Below are 17,956 nucleotides of genomic sequence, written 5' to 3'. Positions count from 1 at the left end.
TCAGAGAAGGGGATTATTAGGAGGCCATGATTGGTAAGGGCCAATGGGAGATTTGGCTAGGATGCCGGGGTTACACCCCTACTCTTTTCGAGAAGCGCCCTGGAATTTTTAATGACCACAGAGAGTCAGGACCTCGGTTTTACGTCTCATCTGAAGGACGGCGCCTGTTTACAGTATAGTGTCCCCGTCACTATACTGGGGCATTAGGACCCACATGGACAGCAGGGTGAGCGCCCCCTGCTGGCCCCACTAACAGCTCTTCCAGCAGTACTGTGCTGGGAATATGGCTGGGACAGCGGCGTTCCTCGATCTGAACCTGATGAGGGCCAGCAGCAGTGTCTGTGGGGGAGGTGTCGGAGAGTTTCACCATGGCCAGTCTCCGTTTGCTTCAAAGAAGGAACTTGGGACTGTCCGTCGCCGGGTGAGCTGAAAATCCCAGCCAGTGTCAAAGACTCTGCTTCCGAAAACCGGCGGATGCGAAGCTGCTGGAATGGATAGATCAAGTCGGGGGGCCAACATCCGGGCACCGGGGTCGGCTGATCGCGCTGGACAGAGCGCAGGGGCACGTGACCCCGGTTCTGAAGGACGCCAGGGAAGATCAGGACACAAACGTTCATGCAGCGAGCTGATCTCTCCTGGACGGCGCCTCGCAGGGTCAGCGCTGAAGGAACTGGGGGGCGCAGCGATGCCAGAGGGGCCGCCGGAAAACGGGGTGCTCCCCCAGGGTGCCAACAACTGGGTATTGGAAGTCTGGGCTGCCCTGGACAAAAAATCCGTCCACCGTCGTTCGAGACAAATAATGGCTTCTGAAAACTCAAGTGAAAACTGTCAAGTACAGTGATAGTAGTTTTCTAAACTGAAAAGTGTAAATAGCAGTATTTCGTGTAAGATTAAAAAAAATGTATTTTTGTGTATATACGACAAATATACGACAAATGTATATTTGTCGGCCTGGCGCCGGACGGCTCCTAAGACCCGGTTCTGCGTGAGCGGCTGCTGGAAGCCACCACCGACGCCACCAGGCCCGCGGGCAGTAGGGGGCGCCTTGCCTGCGACCGGAGCGGGCACAGTTCAGATGAGGGCTGGGGTGACTCACGCGGTTTGGGATCAGAGGACTCGGAGTCGGACTGGGACATTTTTGGAATCTACAAACGACGAGAACTCGTGACCCAGGCACACATTTCTGTCTCGGACCTTGTTTTGCTTTTTCAGAAGGTCCCGTGGGTTTGGAATTTACTGTTGTCCGCTTGTTCAGGAGGTTTACCTTTTCCTACCCGACACACTGACAGTGAAACGAGTGTTTAGAACAGCTCTGTGTGTTACAGTCCAGCGTTTCGGACAGGAAGTTTTCAGAACGGACAGTGCCACATTAAAGTATAATATCTGTGATAATGTTTGTGAAAATACAATAAATTATTTTACTGTGGGTATGGGCTGGATCTTCTCCTTTTGATAATTACTAAGCAAAGTATTGCTGTCAGTTGCTTTTGCTCTTTTCTTTAATTAAGTTAAAATGACGGCACATTTTGATTCTTTCCTTCTTTAAGGATAAGATCGCTTTATTGGCCATATACAATTTCTTGTATTAGCAATTCGTCTTTTCGCATACCCCAGCTTGCTCTCCATGAGACACACAGACAGGGAGAGAAGCTTGGGGTCAGAGCGCAGGGTCAGCCATTTATATGGAGCCCCTGGAGCAGCTGGGGTTAAGGGCCTTGCTCAGGGGCCCAACAGAGTAGGATTCCTCTGCCGGCCACGGGATACGAACCGGCAACCTTCCAGCCACAGGCGCAGATCCTTAACACGGTGCCACTGCACCATCCTTTTGCTTGACCTTTGCCCTTTAACCTTTCCTAATATGGCACATGTAATCTGCCAAAAGGTACTGGGAAAAGAATTTAAAGACATCTGCCAACAAGAAGCAGGTATTTGGGCCGAACAACATGTCTGGTTGCTAGTAGCTAATTGAGATCTCATGCAGCCAATTCCTCTGCAGGTACTGGATTCAAACCCATGGTTGGGCAGCTTGTTTCATGCTCCCACAATCATTCATGAAGTCTGTCTCGTCCTCGGTTTTAAATGCACTTTTCTGTATTTTCCACTCGTGTCCTCTGCTGCTTGTCTGTAGTTTTGCCCCCTCTCAGAGATAATGACCGTCTATTGCCTGACTCTTAATTGTGTGTTCCAAGGGCAAACCTCCTGATCTGTAGAAGGAGTTCATGGCACTACGCTCATTACTTACTCTCCTTGCTTGAAAGTTTCACAGTACAGGCAATGTTAGGATCAAGAGTCTGTCCTGAGAAATAAAAAAGTGTACAGCATGTTGCAATTTTTTAGATGTTAGTGGAATAGAATACCTTATAGTCAGAAAAAAGCACATTCGGAGTTTTTCAGGGGCATCACTAAATTGTCCTTTACGAGAGGCGGTTACTTGTTGTTCAGAAGGCTGTGACTGACTATAACAGTTTTGTCTTTCCCCCCACCACAAGTTGCATTTTAACAAAAGCTTTGACTGAACCAGCTGAACCCTTTCCCCAGGCTGCACGCGGACAGTGGCTTACCGAGAGCTTCGCCGAGCTCTGGCCTGCGGCCCTCGAGGTTCGCTGCCCCCCCCCCCACCCCGGGCCCGTGACTGGTGTCTTCCTCACCGGCGGCGGGCATGGATCAGGATGCCCCCGAGGAGGTCTTGGCTGACTTCAAGGAGAGGCGGCTGGGGGCGTGGGGCCTCCTGCAGATCGCCGCGGGCACTGGATTGGCAGCCTATGCCGTGTGGGTGGCCATGCTCATGCCCGGCTTCAGGAGGGTTCCTTTGAAGCTGCAGGTGAGAGAGTCCACGGTGTGCTCCTTGTAAAACGGGGTTCTCCTAACCTTCAGCTGGACTGCGACTCTCGGCGGTGCTGCAGGGGCACCCCAGATGGCGGGGACACAAACGGCAGTTCACAGTCCTCGCTTTTGTACTGCACACGGTTTAGACACGTTCTGCATCTGAGTCTCAGTTCCAAACACCGCTCCCCGGGAGAAGAGACGAGACTCGCATTGCATGGCGCTGCGATCTCTTTCAGCTTTTGTGGGCTGTGCAGTCGTTTTGGCATGAAAGGAAAAAGAAAAATAATTTTGACTGGCCGTGCTTTTTTCTCTGATAATGGGTAACAGTCTGAAAATACCCAGACGTCAATCAGAGCATGCCTGCGTGTCGCAGATCAGGGGTGCAGTGGGGCGCAGTGGGAATTAAGGTCGCAGACATCTCTGCACCCCACAACCCCTCTGTGAGAAGCAGCCAGTGTATCCTGTGAGGCATTAAAGAAATCCCAGTCTAACAATCTGTAGAACAGAGGTCACATTTCCAGCTAAATGAACATGAGATGATGAATTCTCTTTAGACTCCTTTTAGCTTTTTGTGTGTTTAAAATTCGAATGAAAAAAACTAAGAAATTATACAGAAGTAAGGATACCGGTGATCCTATCCAAACACAGGAAAGCTATAAGGGACTTCTAGGCTTCTGGGAAGACCAGGTTGGTGAGTTATAAAGGGAGGAAGCCTTGAGATTTAGGGTGAGTACACCTGGTTTTAGCAGAGATTGGCGGATATATGTGGCCTTGTTCTCGCAGTCGGCGGTGGGGAAGTGTGTTGGGCTCAGCGTGACTGTAGTGCCTCTCTGCCCCTGCAGGTGCCCTATCTCCCTGCCAGCCGGCAGCAGGTGCGCAATGTGATGACACTGTTGAAGGGGCGCTCAGGGGGCATCGTAGATCTGGGCTCTGGAGACGGCAGGATAGTAAGTACCCCACTCTGGGCAGTGCAGGCCAGGGACAGTGGGATAGTCCGATATCCTGCCTAAAAACAGCCCGATGTATCTGTTCTGGACCAGGGTTTTTTCATCAAAGTATTCATGCCTCTAAAGTCCAGTCCGAAAGATAAGGATAAAGTACAGTATGCATCAAAACTGCTTGGGAAAAAAGCTCTTTAAGCAAGATTTTAAAAATATCAGAGGTCTCTGAAGTATTTAGACAGGGAGATCCATAGGTGTGCTGCTCACGAGAGGCTCTATTGCCTATTGTGGGGGGGTTGTGGCCAGTTTGCAGGTTAGGATCTGCGTGTTCGTCCATGGTTGTGTCCAGGAGGGTCTGATCGCGCTGTCCTGTGTGTCAGGTCCTGGAGGCGTACAAACAGGGCTTCCAGCCCGCTGTGGGGTACGAGCTCAACCCCTGGCTCATCCGCCTCGCCAGCGTCCACGCCTGGAGAGCCGGGCACTATGGGAAGGTGTCCTACCTGCGACAGGACCTGTGGAAGGTGAGCGAGGCATGGGCTTGATTAGGACTATCTCCAGCCTGCGGTGTGGAAGACCGTGGAGAGCAGCAGAAACAGCCTTAAGCTGCAACTGGTAGAGAAAAGCTAATTTAACAGTGTACACATACTGTAGGTTTAATATGACACAACACAACTTGTTTGCTGGAAACTTGAAGCTCTTGCAGAAAGGATAAGTAGAAGCCATTGTTAGGGCCTCAATAATGCACTGACACCTTACAAAAAAAGTCTATTAGGAAGTATCAGAGTCTGCATTTAGTTAAATGGATTAGATCATCATTGTGACATTGATTGCATAGAACTGGGTATTTCGTATTTTTTTACCCCTATGACCCGTAACGGTGCAGGTCTGCTGAAAGCATTTAGCTGTAACTGTACAGCTAATGCAGCTCTCCAGTGATTCCATTGATTTAAAAAATCCATTACACTACAGTACACTGACGTGGCCGTTAATTCTGGTGTCAGTCAAGATGAAAGCATCTCACTTGCACTTGTCATATTCAGTAGGTATTTATTTCTCTTGTGAATATGAAAAGGACTTTTCCTTTTAAATGTGTCCCAGTCTGTAGTTGTCTTTGTGTTTTTCAGGTCGGTCTCGCTGATTATAAGAATGTCACCGTGTTTCTGGCTCCCAGCGTGGTGAGTACTGCAAAAGGTTATTTGTCTCGGTCAGTAAGGTGCAAGAGTACATGAGAGTTCGTGTCTGTGTGTGAGAGAGCAGGAATTGTTGTGTTAATCATAGTGCAGTCTAAAGAACTCTCTGTGTGAGAGCAATATATGATGTGCATCCTAAAGCATGCTTTTCGACGTCAGTCTTATACTTTAATTTGAAACAATTTTATTTTATTAAATTGATTTTTTTAATTAAAAGGCTGTGCATTTTGGTTTTTTACAACTCCGGTCTCCTGAAATTGGGGTGTTTGCAAGAACAGATTTTCCAAAAGGAGAAACTGTGCTTGTAAAGTAACCTCCAAGTCCTCAGTTCTAAGAGATCTGGTCTTATAAGACATCCTGTAAGAAGATTGCATGTCAGTGTGTTAGTTTCAACAAGCTGTCTTGTCGTTGACTGTGTTTGTGTCATTTTCTTACAATGCTCAATCCCAGTGAGTCTGTATGTTCAGAATGAGTCATATGTGGTAATCCAGATTTCATGGTTTATGTTTGATCATGTATTATCCCTTTAAAAGCTTTTAGAATGAATTAAAAATGGTAAGTTTGAAGGAAGTGTCTATAATCATGGCATTGGTGAATCCTTAATCAGGATAGAGGCATCATATTAATGTCAATAATATTTATGAAAGAGATCCTACTGGGAACAACAGCAAAAACTCAAGAAACTGAAAATCATACTTGTAAGACTGCCTATGTTCCCCTGATGGCCTTTGGTACAGCCAGCTCCTTAAAGAGGAACTGCAGAGCTCTTTTTGTATGTTGGGGTAACAAAGAGTCCGCACTGATGAGTGTGTTTCAAACCACCATAAAAGCCAAATATACACAGTAAGGCATAAAACCTCCAATTTACATCATGAAATAGACAAACTTTCCAAGTATGCGCAGCACCATGGTCTGCGATTCAGAACGAGGCAACAAAGTTTTCGGTGAGGTGAAGCGGCCCTACTACATTGTAAACAAGCGGGCTTGTGAATACGTCTCTTTTAATCAAATAGAAATACTGCTTTTCATTTCGAGACGGTTCTGCCAACAAAAACTACTTGTTAACTATGCATGCAGATCATGATGAAACATTTCTGTGGTGAAATGTCTGCTGCACAACCTATCAGTCATTACCGTGACTAGTGAGCAGGAAGGGCCGCTTCACCTGGCAATTCGTGGGAACTCGACATGCCGACTTGCAGCGCTTTCACAAAGTTCCCGATTTTGTGCTTGATTCGAACTTTGTCCATTTTTTTCCTATAGCGCCAATGAATAGATTTTGTTACGGAGATTTAATGTCCGGTCTGAGAAACTGCAGTTCCACCCTTTAATTGCGCTAACAGCCCAGTGACGAAGTGGTTTCTGCTCTCTCCAGCTCCCGCTCCTGCAGGAGAAGCTGCTGGCGGAGTTGCCCGAGGACGCCCTGGTGGTCTCGGGCCGCTTCCCCTTTCCTGAGTGGGCGGCGTGCCGCGTGGAGGGCGAGGGGGTGGACCGGGCCTGGGCCTACCTCATGCGGGAGTGCCGGCGCCAGCGTGCCGCCCCGGGACGCCCAGCAGCAGAGACCGGCGGGGCGCACGACACACTTACGACACCCTAGACCCTGCGGATCTGTTTGGCCTTGCTCTTTATGAAGCGACTGCCTCACTATAGGTGAAATGTCAGACGTGTATTCAAAGGTGGTGTTTTTAAATATTATATACTTTTTAAGAACTGGTTGAATGTGCATCTGGTCTGACAGGCCCTGCCATTTTTGGGGGGACACTTCTGTGGAATTTTAAAGCACGCTAAATCCCCCAGCAGACCTATATAGGTTACAGCCCTATACCTGAACTTGAGATTGCCAGTATAATTGAGAGGGCTGGTCTGTGGGGTGTGAAAACAGGGGATCATCTCAGAGACATTCGAGACTTTGCTTAAGCCTGTCTGGGAAGAGTCACTCCAGAGAACGTTGATGGCTTAGTATTTTTAAAAAAGATTTCAGACAAATGTAAACAGATTTTTATTGATTAATTTTTAGATCAATTTTTAAAAAAAAAATATTGCTGTAAATATGTTTTTCTGGGTATATCTTTTACCAGTTGTGGAATATATTACAAAGCCAACCCTAACTTATTATATATTAACAAACATTTAATGTAAAAAGTGAAAACAGCTAAAAGATGATGAGCCATTCTGCAAATCACGGTTAATGTTTTAATGATTCATAGTTGCAATTATTTCGATTATTGTTTTATCTAAAACATGTAGCTGACTTATTAAGGATCCCTCCTGTTAAGTGGCTCTGGGGTGGTACAGTGTCACTGGTGATTAGTGGTGCTACTTTAGAACTGTTGGGTCCTGGGTTCGATTCTGGGCTGGGGTGCCTTCTGACTTCTGGAGAAAGTGGTAATGCAGACCAATTAAAAGTAACGAAGAATCCAGAGTGGAAGATCAATGGTCTGTTTTTAAATATTTAACCTAGCACATTTCTGGGTCTGGCAACACTAGCTATAACATTAATCGTGATGAAGTGATTTGTGATGTTGAGAAAAAAATATATTTTTAGTAAATGAATGAATTAATAAAATGATTGCTTGGCACCTCTTCAGGACTAATCCAATCTGTTTGGATTTCATGTAGTGCTCATGCACTGATGGAAATGTTAACTAGACTAAAACATGACTTAAGAATTGTGTAATTCCAGTCATTGGCCAAAGCATTCCTACTTAAAGTGCTCGCTTTTGGGCCATTTTAGTTGTATCTGCAGTGGTTTACTAGCAGAGCTGTCTCAGGGCTGAAAATGGCACAGGTGCCCCCAGATGTGGCCGCTGTTGTGGGGTTCTTTGTGAAACGGGCACCCATGGGTGTGTTGGGAGGTGCCCAGGAGTGTTTGCATTTGCCCAGAACTGGTTAGAGTTCATAGCTGGGGTTCCTCTTGGCGTGTCGCAGAAGGTGGGCCTCAGGGGCGTCAGCACTGTGGGCGCGACCTGTGTCCGTGCCCAGGAGCTTCCTCAGTCGTGTGATCTCCTGCTTGTACCTGAGACAGAGAAAAGGAGACAGTAGGACCACCTTGAGCAGGCGGCGAAACTGGACTCCATCTTGACAACCATACAGAGAAAAATTGCGTTGATACCTGTAGATGGAGATACGAACTAAACCCGATAATGTTAATCCATACATCCATTTTCACTTCCGCTTTTCCTGGTGAGGGTCGCAGTGAAGCCGGAGCCTACCCGGCAAGCAATGAGCGCAAGGCAGGGTACACCCTGGAGGGGGCGCCAGTCCATCGCAGGGCAAGTGCAAACCAATCACACATGGGGACAATTTGGAGGCCACGGTAAGGGCTGACGGGGGAAAATTTGGCCCGGACACCGGGGTGACTCCCTACTCTTATCGAGAAATACCCGGGGATCTTTAATGACCACCGAGAGTCAGGACCTCGGTTTAACGTCTCACCCGAAAGACAGGATAATGTTAATAGTATATTTAATTTTAAATGACATCCTTGCACATAGGTACTAGTGTTTCTGCTTAACAAGAAAAGCAAGAACAGCACAAGTCTATAAATATTGTGAGTAATACGGTTAATAAATCCACAGTTTGAATTCACACGGTTTTTTTCCCTCTGAATTTGCACAGACCAGGGTAAATGAACAGTGATGTTTGTGGAAGGGTGTTGTTACCTGGCCAGGTGCTTATCCACGTACTCCTGCAGCTCGGAGACCTGCTCCTCAGCAACCGTTGCTCGGGTGATTAGCCGAGCACGTTCCCTTTCCTGTTCCTCCTGGAGAAAAGAGAGAGGCAAGGGAGAGTTAACCTGGAGAAAACTGTAATGTCAATCTTTTTTTTTTAAGAGCCTGAATATTGCTGTGCTTTCAGCCTACCTTGTGGGCTGCTTGAAATTAAGGCATATTGCCCAGGGAAAAAATGTGTTGTGTATTTAGTGAAATTCAGTGTGAAATCTTGAAAAAATGTGTAAGGAATGAATGAGGTTGTTCTTTCCCACAGGTAATGCCTACACTTACCTGGGTGGAATGTGTGAATTCCCTCAGCTGCTTCCTGATGTCAGCCCAGGCTTCTTCAGAGGCCTTGCCCCCTGTTCCTGACCTAAAAGACAAACCACATTTACTAATCTAACCACATCTAATCAGTTCAGCTACTACTGTATGTACATAATGGCCCTGCTTTGTTCCAGTGCTGTGTATGTTCTGTTGTGTTAGGTCTACTTCGTAGAATAGAACTAAGTCCTGTTTTACTTTTTGTTAATTTAATAACTCTATATAGTTTGATGAAATGATTCATTTTCCAACAATCCCTGGATTTCAGGTGACAGCAAGGGTTGTTTTCCTGTGAACTGGACCATATGGTGTGAAATGACCATACTGTCACTCTGAATACAGCTATCTGACCTGCGGGGTCATGTCCTCTGTGAAAATGAGAAAGATTTACAAAAAAACAGGCCATTTGGAAACCTTTATTATTGTGTAATATAAGGTCCACCCCTTTTTTAATATAAACGAAAAAAAACGAAACAATCCTAGGGTTTGGTAATTAATAGATGTGAATAATAGATGTACTCACTCCTTGAAGGTGACACCCGGAGGGTGGATTTCAAGAATACTCTTCTGAAAGACACGAGGAGATGAAAACTCAAGAGGATTGTAAGGGATGGCGAGTGATACGCACGGTTAGGCTACAGTGTGCTCAGTCAGTACAAGTTCAAGTTCAGGTTTATTGTCATTATACTCATATACAGGTATATGGTATAACGAAATGCTATTTAGCTAGCTCTCAGACGATAAGTAGTACAAAAAAACAACAATACAATTGTATAATAAAAGAAAGACAGAGACAACAGGCAGTGTGCAAAACAACAAAAAGGTAACAGGTAATGTGCAAAACAACATCAGATGTGCAAAAACATGCATCAACAGAATGAAATAAAGGATAGAAAATGATGGGGAGTGAGCGTCTTGACAAGATAGAGGTAGATTTCAATGTGTGTTTGAGTTTTTGGTAAGAGAAGGCACTGTGAGGTTCAGATCGTAGGTGAGAGGTGAGGTGAGAGTGAGAGAGGCTGGGAGTTTAATAGTTTGATTGTGCGGGGGTAAAAACTGTCTCTGAGTCTGGTAGTCCGGGCCCGAATGCTCCGGTAAGGGATAGGCTGCAGTGTGCTCAGTAGCTCTGTGGTAAGCGTACAGGGCTGTAGTGTTCAGAGGTTCTGTGGTTTGTGTGCTGGCTGGTTAGATGCAGCAGTACAGCAGTGTGTTGCAGTAGCTCTGCAGCTAGAGAGTATGGATGAAAGCTCATCTACTTACCTGCTCCTGTGCGTCCCTCAGTTGGCTTTCCAGCCTGGCCTTGTCCTCCCGCAGCCTGGCCAACTCAAGGCTCTGCTCGCTCTGCAGCTCCCTCTCGGGGAGGCTGAAGTGAGACTCGGGTGGGCCGGGGTCCAGACTGCGGTCCCCCAGAGCCAGGATCTGCTCTCGCCGCATCCTGGGGCCGGGGGGGGGGGGAGGGACACAGGTGAGGATTAAAGGGACATAATGCAGTGCAGTTGGTCAGCATGACTGAAAGTAGGGGCCTGTGATCAACCAAGATCCATCCTGAGTAAAAAGAAATGACACCCTGATAATCTTGTTCCCAAGAACATTATGGATAACCAGATGGCAATCAATATCAAAGATCCCAAATTATTTTAATGTTAAGAGCGGCTACAAACACTAGAAGGCCATTTGGCCCAACTAGCCCATTTGGTAGTTGGTAGTTAACTGTTCCAAGGATAGCATCCAGGCTTTTCTCAAAAGATGCCTGGGTATCGGCTTCCACAACATGGCTGGGCGGCTCGATCCACCACTTCTCCCACCACCCTTTGAGTGAAGAACAGCCTCCTCCTCTCCGTTTAAACACACTTCCATATTGTTTGTGGGGGAAAAAATGCATCCTTCTACAGGACCGATGCATGTAACTTCAAAGACACTCTAAAAATCATACACAGGCCAACCTTAAAATATAACACCAGGGCTCTACGCAGTCACCATTTGGAATGCATGTGAGGGAATGGTAGAGGCGACCAACCTGTAGGCAATGAGCAGGGTTTCATGGGTTCTTACAAGCTGCTGTAGCCTCTTCTTATAACCACGAGCGGCGCTGGCGAGCTGTTCTTCCCTGGACCTGTAGGAGGCTCTGACGTCCTGCAGCATGTTGTCAACGAAGTTCTTCATCTGAGCACGCTCTGGGGCTCTTTTGGTTCCTGCGGCCCCAGCAGAAGCATCCATGTATTCCTGGAGCCGGGGACGGAGGAGACGATCAGCCTTTGCCATGTCTCATCAGTGCTGACCTCACCTGCGTGACAGCGCCCAGCAAAGCCTGGGACGACACTGGAGAACTTCCACCACCGTCGCACTGTTGTCAGTGTAAGTCATTATTGTTCCGTGTCTGCAAGCTTTCGGCTGGAGCGGGGGTCTCCCGCCCTGGTCTGGGAGAGCTCCAATCCAGTTAGTCTGGCAGGTGTCCTGTAAGCTATTGATAGATCAAGCATGTACTTGGTCAATTAAGAGATTTCTAGTTCTTAAGGGAAGAAGAGCACTTGGATTTTAGTCCTAAATGATCTGTAAAACACGTCATTTTAACAAATCACAATGTAATTGTTCCATATCTTTAGATTTTGGTAATTTGATGAAGACCTAAAACTCCTGTGGATGGGTTCTCTCCAGGACCAGGGCCTTAGTGTAGCTAGCAGGTCAAAAGACAATGAAACGTCATATTATAAAGAGGGCTGCCAAGTGTCATGTATCAAGCTTGAGGCATGCATTTGGATGTTAACGCTAATGCAGGACTGGAATTTGGGATGTTTGTGTGGTGCTCTTTTGTTTGTGTTCGACTTGTCAAGTTCTATAGTTGTGAACAACAAAAGTGGGGATCTTGTGAAATGTCAGTTAGAGAGAGTGAATGAAAATTCCTCTCTTTTTGTTTTTATATTAAAACTGTGTTCCCGATTAAGAACAAATAAAACTCAAGGGATTCAATCATCCCACTAACGCAATGAAATACTCATGTGTTGCCCCACAGGGAACCCCAGAAAGAGAAGAGGTTACAGTAAAGAAGTGGTTCGGTCGCATTTTGCTCTTTGATGTTGATCGGTGGGTGGTGTGCTCAGGTTCGGCGAAACCAGCCGTTACTCACAGCGAGGTCCTGGAGATAGCGGACCAGGCGGGCGCGATACTCCTCATTGAGCTCCTTCAGCTGGAGCTGCAGCCTCGAGTTCTCTGCCTCCACCTCCTTCAGCTGGCTCTGGGAGCTGAGCAGGGCCTGACGCACGGGGGAAAATGCCAGTGCAGCACAGAACAAATCAGACAAAACCAGCTCTCACAGCTGAGGGCAAGGTGTGTTTGATCTCTATGTCCCTGTTCCTTAAAGCAACCCAAACCATTAGCAGAAGTTCCAAGTGGATACTGGCGATTCTACAGATAGCATATGCAATACATAATCTATTAAGCAGGAGAAACTGCCGGAATCAAGTGAGCCTGACAATAGTCCTGTGTTTTAGTTTCAGAAAACACTTGAGTCAGTGGTTGAATGCAGTAACATAAGAAAGGCTGCAAATGACTGGGTATACTGCCAATCTTAGTACCTTAACAATCCTCACTACTCATCAGCATCCACTACAAGACAGGCGGGACATGTGCCCGGGCCGGGCGGGGCCTCACCGCGGACTGCTCCGCCAGTTTGTGCTGAGTGTTGCGGATGGCTCTCTTGTTCTCCTGCTGCTCCTTGCCCATTGCCACCCTGAACGGAACAGCACAGAACACGCTAGCGATCAGTCGTTTCCGTTACACACAATAACATCCGCCGCACAGTCAGGGGAAGAGGCTCTACAGTCTACAGAGCTTTTATTTGAATTATTTTAGTCAATTCTAAGTATTTAGGCACAATGATGGCACAAATCCAAATAGAACACCTTCAGTGCAACACTAATATGTCTTCCACTTTGGGTTGCGTCCGATTCACATTTGACCAGGCTGTCTGGAATACTTTTTCATCGTCTGGCAGATAAGGAAGTCAGGAAGGCAGGAAACGTGGCACGCAGCATGCTAACGCTCAGAAATGCTGATGACAGAAATTAGTCATTCTCTGGCACTGATGAGACATTTTTAAACCTAAGACAGTCCATAGAATGAGGGAAAATTCCTAAATGCGAACAAAGGAGGGAGAACAAGGATGTTTTGGTGTCCTGGGTCCCTTCAGTCCTCAGACTCACACTTTCTCCTCCAGCTTGGACTGCTGCTCCTCGTAGCTTGTCTTCATTTTCTCCAGCTCCTCTCTGATCTGGTCCTGGTGTCCCAGCAGCTGGCAGGAGAGAAACAGCACAGCATTGCCTATTTTGACAGCAGGAAACTGTAGGGCGAGTACTTAAACACTTGTGGGTTATTTATTTGGAGACGTCATAGCTTAATCTTCAATAAACTCTGCTCCCCTTTGAAATGAAACCCTTATGCTTCTGTCAAACTTTCCTGCTGAAAAGGACTTGTGTGAGAGTGGTCCTGGACATGGACATGCACAGGAAATAGTACAAGTATAACTCGCGTATATTCATCAGCAATCACGATTGTAAAAGATTAAATACTTTTCCTTTACTTTTTTACCATCGCCAGTCCAATGAAGCTTGATCAAGAGCTCCTGGAATTAGAGGGGATTTTCACTGTGCTGAAACCATTATGCTCGGATATCTGTAGGTACAGGAGGTGAGTGGGGGGTTCTGTTTTCCAGGGGACATTGCAGTGAAGCTGCTGGCCTGAGGCCTTTCATGGGCCATGTGTACCAAACATTTGTGTTACTGCATTAAAAAAGAGCCCTGCAGTCCCTCAGCGAGGACAGACAGAACCTCTTTTTCACAACACAGATGCCACTAGCAGTAGACTCACGCTTTTCTCCAGTGTCCTGCGCTCCTGCTCCAATGATGCTAGATGCTCTGGCTGCACAAAGAGATGAGAGGTATTATAAGAGCAATCTAGACCCACTCTATTTAAAACAGAGCCCATTAAATTTGTACACAGGATTCTGAGGCTGCAGGCATCTCTTTATAACGAATGTAAAAGTACAAGAATTTTAGGACAGTTCCAAACAGTTTGTGGGCTTTTGCTTAAATTTAAGATTTAAGATTATGTTAAATGCTTCAACAACAATTTATTCTCTTAAATGCGGGAATCATTGTTTCAGCATCCCCAGGTGTCTAGAAGTGTCTCCTGGTTTCAGCTTCATATTTATAATCAGCAGCACGGACTCACCCTAACTCTGCGCTGGGACAGACGGCTGACCACTGCCCGCACTCTCTCCAGCTCCTGGGCGGCCTCGCCGTACAGCGCCCGGGCCCGGGCCTGGCTCTCCTGCTGCTTCAGAAGGTCGTCCTGCGCCCGCGCCAGCCCCAGCAGCTCAGCACTCAGCTCATCATTCCGAGACACCTGCAAACAGCACCACCCGCAGACCAATATGTGTAAGTGCACGCCGATGGTGGCAGCTTCATGCCAAACCAGGAGCTCCTTATCCAGCTTCTCTTTTATCAGATCAGATAAATTACAGGTTGCTGTCATGTACTACATGCATCCCTTTTTGCATCTTGTATAAATTACACCAGGAGTCCTACGGTAAGCTCCTTATGCAGTAGAATCTGTTGTCTGCTGAAATTAATGAACAGCCCTATACTGGCAGCCCTATAGTCCCTCTCTCCCTTTGCTCTGTAACGCTTTTGTGAGTCTTTGTGCCTTTGCTCTTCTTGCCTTCCTTGTCCTGTCCAATCACTGTTCTCCCATCATCCCAGCTAGCTCACAAATGAGCCTTGGTCTCTCTTGTTTAAATATGACTGTTTTGCCAGCTTATATGGCTATCCTTCACTCCTTCTATTCCATGTTCAGTTCCAGCCTTGCTTTCCTGAACCTTTCAGAAATCCTCCCCAAATCCCTTGTCTTAAGAGCCCAGAATATCATTTCTGCATCAGTTTTGATACCTGTACATTAACAGGTATAGCTGGTCCTTAGCTCCTTTGTATTGGTATCCAAACTCCACTCTGGAGTCCAGACTCTATACTCTCCCTGCTCTTCATTAGGACCTCCCCCAGTGTCCCGTCCCCACACGGGATGCAGGCTGACCTCTTTCTCGTGCTCCTTGCTCAGGGCCAGGTAGTTGCTCTTCAGGGTGATGTACTCGTCTGCCAGCTCTTTGTGGTTCCTCTCGGCTGTTTGCAGGCGGCCCCTCATGGCCTGGTTGTCCCGCCCCAGCCTGTCCCGTTCCATCTCCAGCTCCACCAGCTGGTTCTCCAGGGTCAGGATCTGAGATGACAAGTCAGGCCAGGGAAAGGACAACAGAGGAGAACGTGGAAGGTACAGTAAAGACACACAGGGTCATCTGACATGGGCTTGAAAAGCATCTACTGTGTATGGGGCTGTGCTCTGTGAAAGGACTAACACAATGCATGCAATATTGGTAGTCTTATCTCATGGTTACAATGTTATTTCAGCATTATAGATAAGATCACTTTATTAGCCATTTATACAGTGCCCCTGGAGCAGTTGGGGTTAAGGGCCTTGCTCAGGGCCCAACAGAGTAGGATTTCTCTGCCGGCTACAGGATTTGAACCGGCAACCTTCCAGCCACAGGCGCAGATCCTTAGCCAGAGAGCCACCGCCCAATATAAGAACCTGAGATGTCATGCTCAGTGGATTCAGAACGTATCTGAGTTTGAATATATATCGGTACCTCTTTTGACGAATGTTCTTTTTACGAAAATTCAATACTACGACACATGTGAATTGTTACCCACAGTTCGAATAAGGAAAGCCAACTATGAAGAAAAATTTCGAAACCTCTGCCAAACGTAGAGAGTGAAGAGGAAGGCGTCATACGTGCACTATTACAGTTCTTTATTCATATTAAATATTACATTGTGAATCATTTAATTTTGTTTTCTGAACTGCATTTTCTCAATGCCTCAAATAAAACATTAAGTAAGGTAAAATCATCCCTCAATACCATTTCCAGGTAGTGTTTGAATCTGTTTTTGTCTATACTGTACATTCTTATGTGTAGGATGTCCAGAAACGAAGCAGTCCCAGATTCCTCTGGCCAGTGTTTGTATGTGTGTGTGTGTGACAGCAGTATCAGCAGGGCTGTCACCTTGTTCTTCAGCTCAAAGCCCTCTGCTTCAAACTGCTCTCTCATGTTGTTGGTCTGTATCTGCATTTCGATGAGGTCCTTCGAGATCTGGGAGAGGCCACGAAACAAGGGTCAGCAACTCAGCAGTACAAGCAATGACATGGAACATCTTTTGTAAAAATAATAATTGTTTACACTTATATAGCGCTTTTCTGGACACTCCACTCAAAGCTCTTTACAGGTAATGGGGACTCCCCTCCACCACCACCAGTGTGCAGCCCCACCTGGATGATGTGACAGCAGCCATAGTGCGCCAGAACGCTCACCACACACCAGCTCTCAGTGGGGAGGAGAACAGAGTAATGAAGCCAATTCAGAGATGGGGGTTGTTAGGAGGCCATGATTTGTAAGGGCCAATAGGAAATTTGGCCAGGACACCAGGGTAACACCCCTACTCTATTCGAGAAACACCCTGGGATTTTTAATGACCACAGAGAGCCAGGACCTCGGTTTTATGTCCCATCTGAAGGACGGTGCCTTTTTACAGTATAGTGTCCCCGTCACTATACTGGGGCATTAGAACCCACATAGAGCGCAGGGTGAGCGTCCCTGGCTCTATAACAAATACATCTCAGGTTGTTTTAACTTGTAATTCAAAAGTCGGCAGGAATATGGCTGAGTTTAGGAATGGAAAGCCAATTTTCAACTTTCAAAATTCTCTTTTTGACATAAATTAAAAAAAAATCTTTTGTGAATCACTTATTTTTACCAAGAACACTTTGTGCAGAAACCTTTGCTTGAAAAGTGCTATATTGAAATGCAGGTTGACTAACACCTCCACTAAGACTTGAAACATCCCCCCCCCCCAACAATACAGACAGGAGCTCTGGTCTGGTCTTGCTCTGGTCTCGCCCACCTTCAGTTTCTCTTCCTCGCTGAAGACCAGTTTGGAGGACAGGTCAGTCTTGGACCCCGCCAGCTGCCCCAGCTTGTCCTGCAGGTCCCCGAGTTTGCTGAAGAGGCGCTCATTCTTGTCCCGGAGCTGGATCTGCAAGCGAACAGGCGAGTTTATCAGGCATCACGCTCCTCATTAACAAGACCGGTCACAAAGGAGTGATAGCAATTCCACCCATCTGGCCCACTTGGTAGCTGGTAGCTGGCCTTATCCTTCTGTTTCTTGAAAAAAGCCAGGGTATCAGCTTCTCAACAATGTGCATGGGTAGCCTGTTCCATACACCCACAACCCTTTGGGTAAAGAAGTATTTCCTGTTCTCAGTATTAAATGCCCTTTTGCATACTTACTTTCCAGTTGTGACCTCTGGTTTATGTTTCACTGTACATCACTGGCCTTGAAAGGTGTCTATTACATGAACGAGCAACCCTGGTCCTGAAGAGAGCAACAGTCAGGCAGAATTTAAGGGTCACTCTTATCTCACCAAATTCTAAACACGCGAACGAGTTCACGTTTAGAGAACCAGTGAAATAATTAAAATGAAAATGGCAACATCTGTGGAAAGTACTTTGCATGTGTAGCACACGTTAGGCTAGTGGAGCGACAGCAACAGTTCAGCACAGCTGACCAGTACTTACATTTTCATTGGTTAGCCGGGCAATGTGCTCCCGCAGTTCGCTCACGTTTCCCGAGTCTTCAGGGGAATTCATTTTTATCGGCTGGGGGAAAAATGGACTTGTTTGAATTTATATCCGACAAAACATTTGATGTCGCTCAAATGTGTGCAGTATGGGCTGTGCTCTTCGGTCACTCGCGAAAACCCCACGGCGTTTCCACCAACAGCCGTTGCTAAGGAAGTATTGGAGAGGTGTTGCAGTCCGGAAAGCCACAACAACACAACACCTGTCGCCTGCAATTAAAAA

At 46.7% G+C, this 17,956-nt stretch overlaps 2 protein-coding genes across 2 annotated transcripts; one reads left to right on the top strand and one right to left on the bottom strand.

The window, feature by feature from the left end:
* Positions 1-2,534: 2,534 nt before the first annotated feature.
* On the top strand, positions 2,535-7,540 carry antkmt (adenine nucleotide translocase lysine methyltransferase). The gene is made up of 5 exons (XM_088936925.1): positions 2,535-2,821; positions 3,669-3,773; positions 4,148-4,288; positions 4,892-4,942; positions 6,333-7,540. Exons 1-5 carry the CDS (start codon positions 2,660-2,662, stop codon positions 6,552-6,554), a joined length of 681 nt encoding a protein of 226 aa, XP_088793051.1. The 5' UTR covers positions 2,535-2,659; the 3' UTR covers positions 6,555-7,540.
* Positions 7,541-7,846: 306 nt separating this feature from the next.
* On the bottom strand, positions 7,847-17,773 carry ccdc78 (coiled-coil domain containing 78; the record flags this gene model as incomplete). Its single annotated transcript, XM_088936924.1, has 15 exons — positions 7,847-7,973; positions 8,620-8,720; positions 8,962-9,043; positions 9,518-9,561; positions 10,255-10,429; positions 11,012-11,217; positions 12,119-12,244; positions 12,643-12,721; positions 13,194-13,282; positions 13,858-13,908; positions 14,221-14,394; positions 15,079-15,258; positions 16,103-16,189; positions 16,998-17,129; positions 17,672-17,773. Coding segments are annotated over 15 exons (1,755 nt in total), but the record flags the coding sequence as incomplete, so codon positions are not given.
* Positions 17,774-17,956: the final 183 nt, after the last annotated feature.

The sequence above is a fragment of the Atractosteus spatula genome, chromosome 18, assembly GCF_055471065.1.
Source record: "Atractosteus spatula isolate fAtrSpa1 chromosome 18, fAtrSpa1.hap1, whole genome shotgun sequence".
Lineage (NCBI taxonomy): Eukaryota > Metazoa > Chordata > Actinopteri > Semionotiformes > Lepisosteidae > Atractosteus > Atractosteus spatula.
The sequence above is the reverse complement of the archived record's forward strand: the minus strand, read 5'-3'. Positions and strand labels throughout refer to the sequence as shown.

What these genes read in the sequence shown, in the direction of transcription:
- antkmt (XM_088936925.1), top strand. Translation starts at nt 2,660, where the DNA reads ATGGATCAGGATGCCCCCGAGGAGGTCTTGGCTGACTTCAAGGAGAGG. An exon ending in GGGTTCCTTTGAAGCTGCAG is followed by an intron (nt 2,822 to 3,668) that starts GTGAGAGAGTCC and finishes CTGCCCCTGCAG; the next exon opens with GTGCCCTATCTCCCTGCCAG. An exon ending in TGCGACAGGACCTGTGGAAG is followed by an intron (nt 4,289 to 4,891) that starts GTGAGCGAGGCA and finishes TGTGTTTTTCAG; the next exon opens with GTCGGTCTCGCTGATTATAA.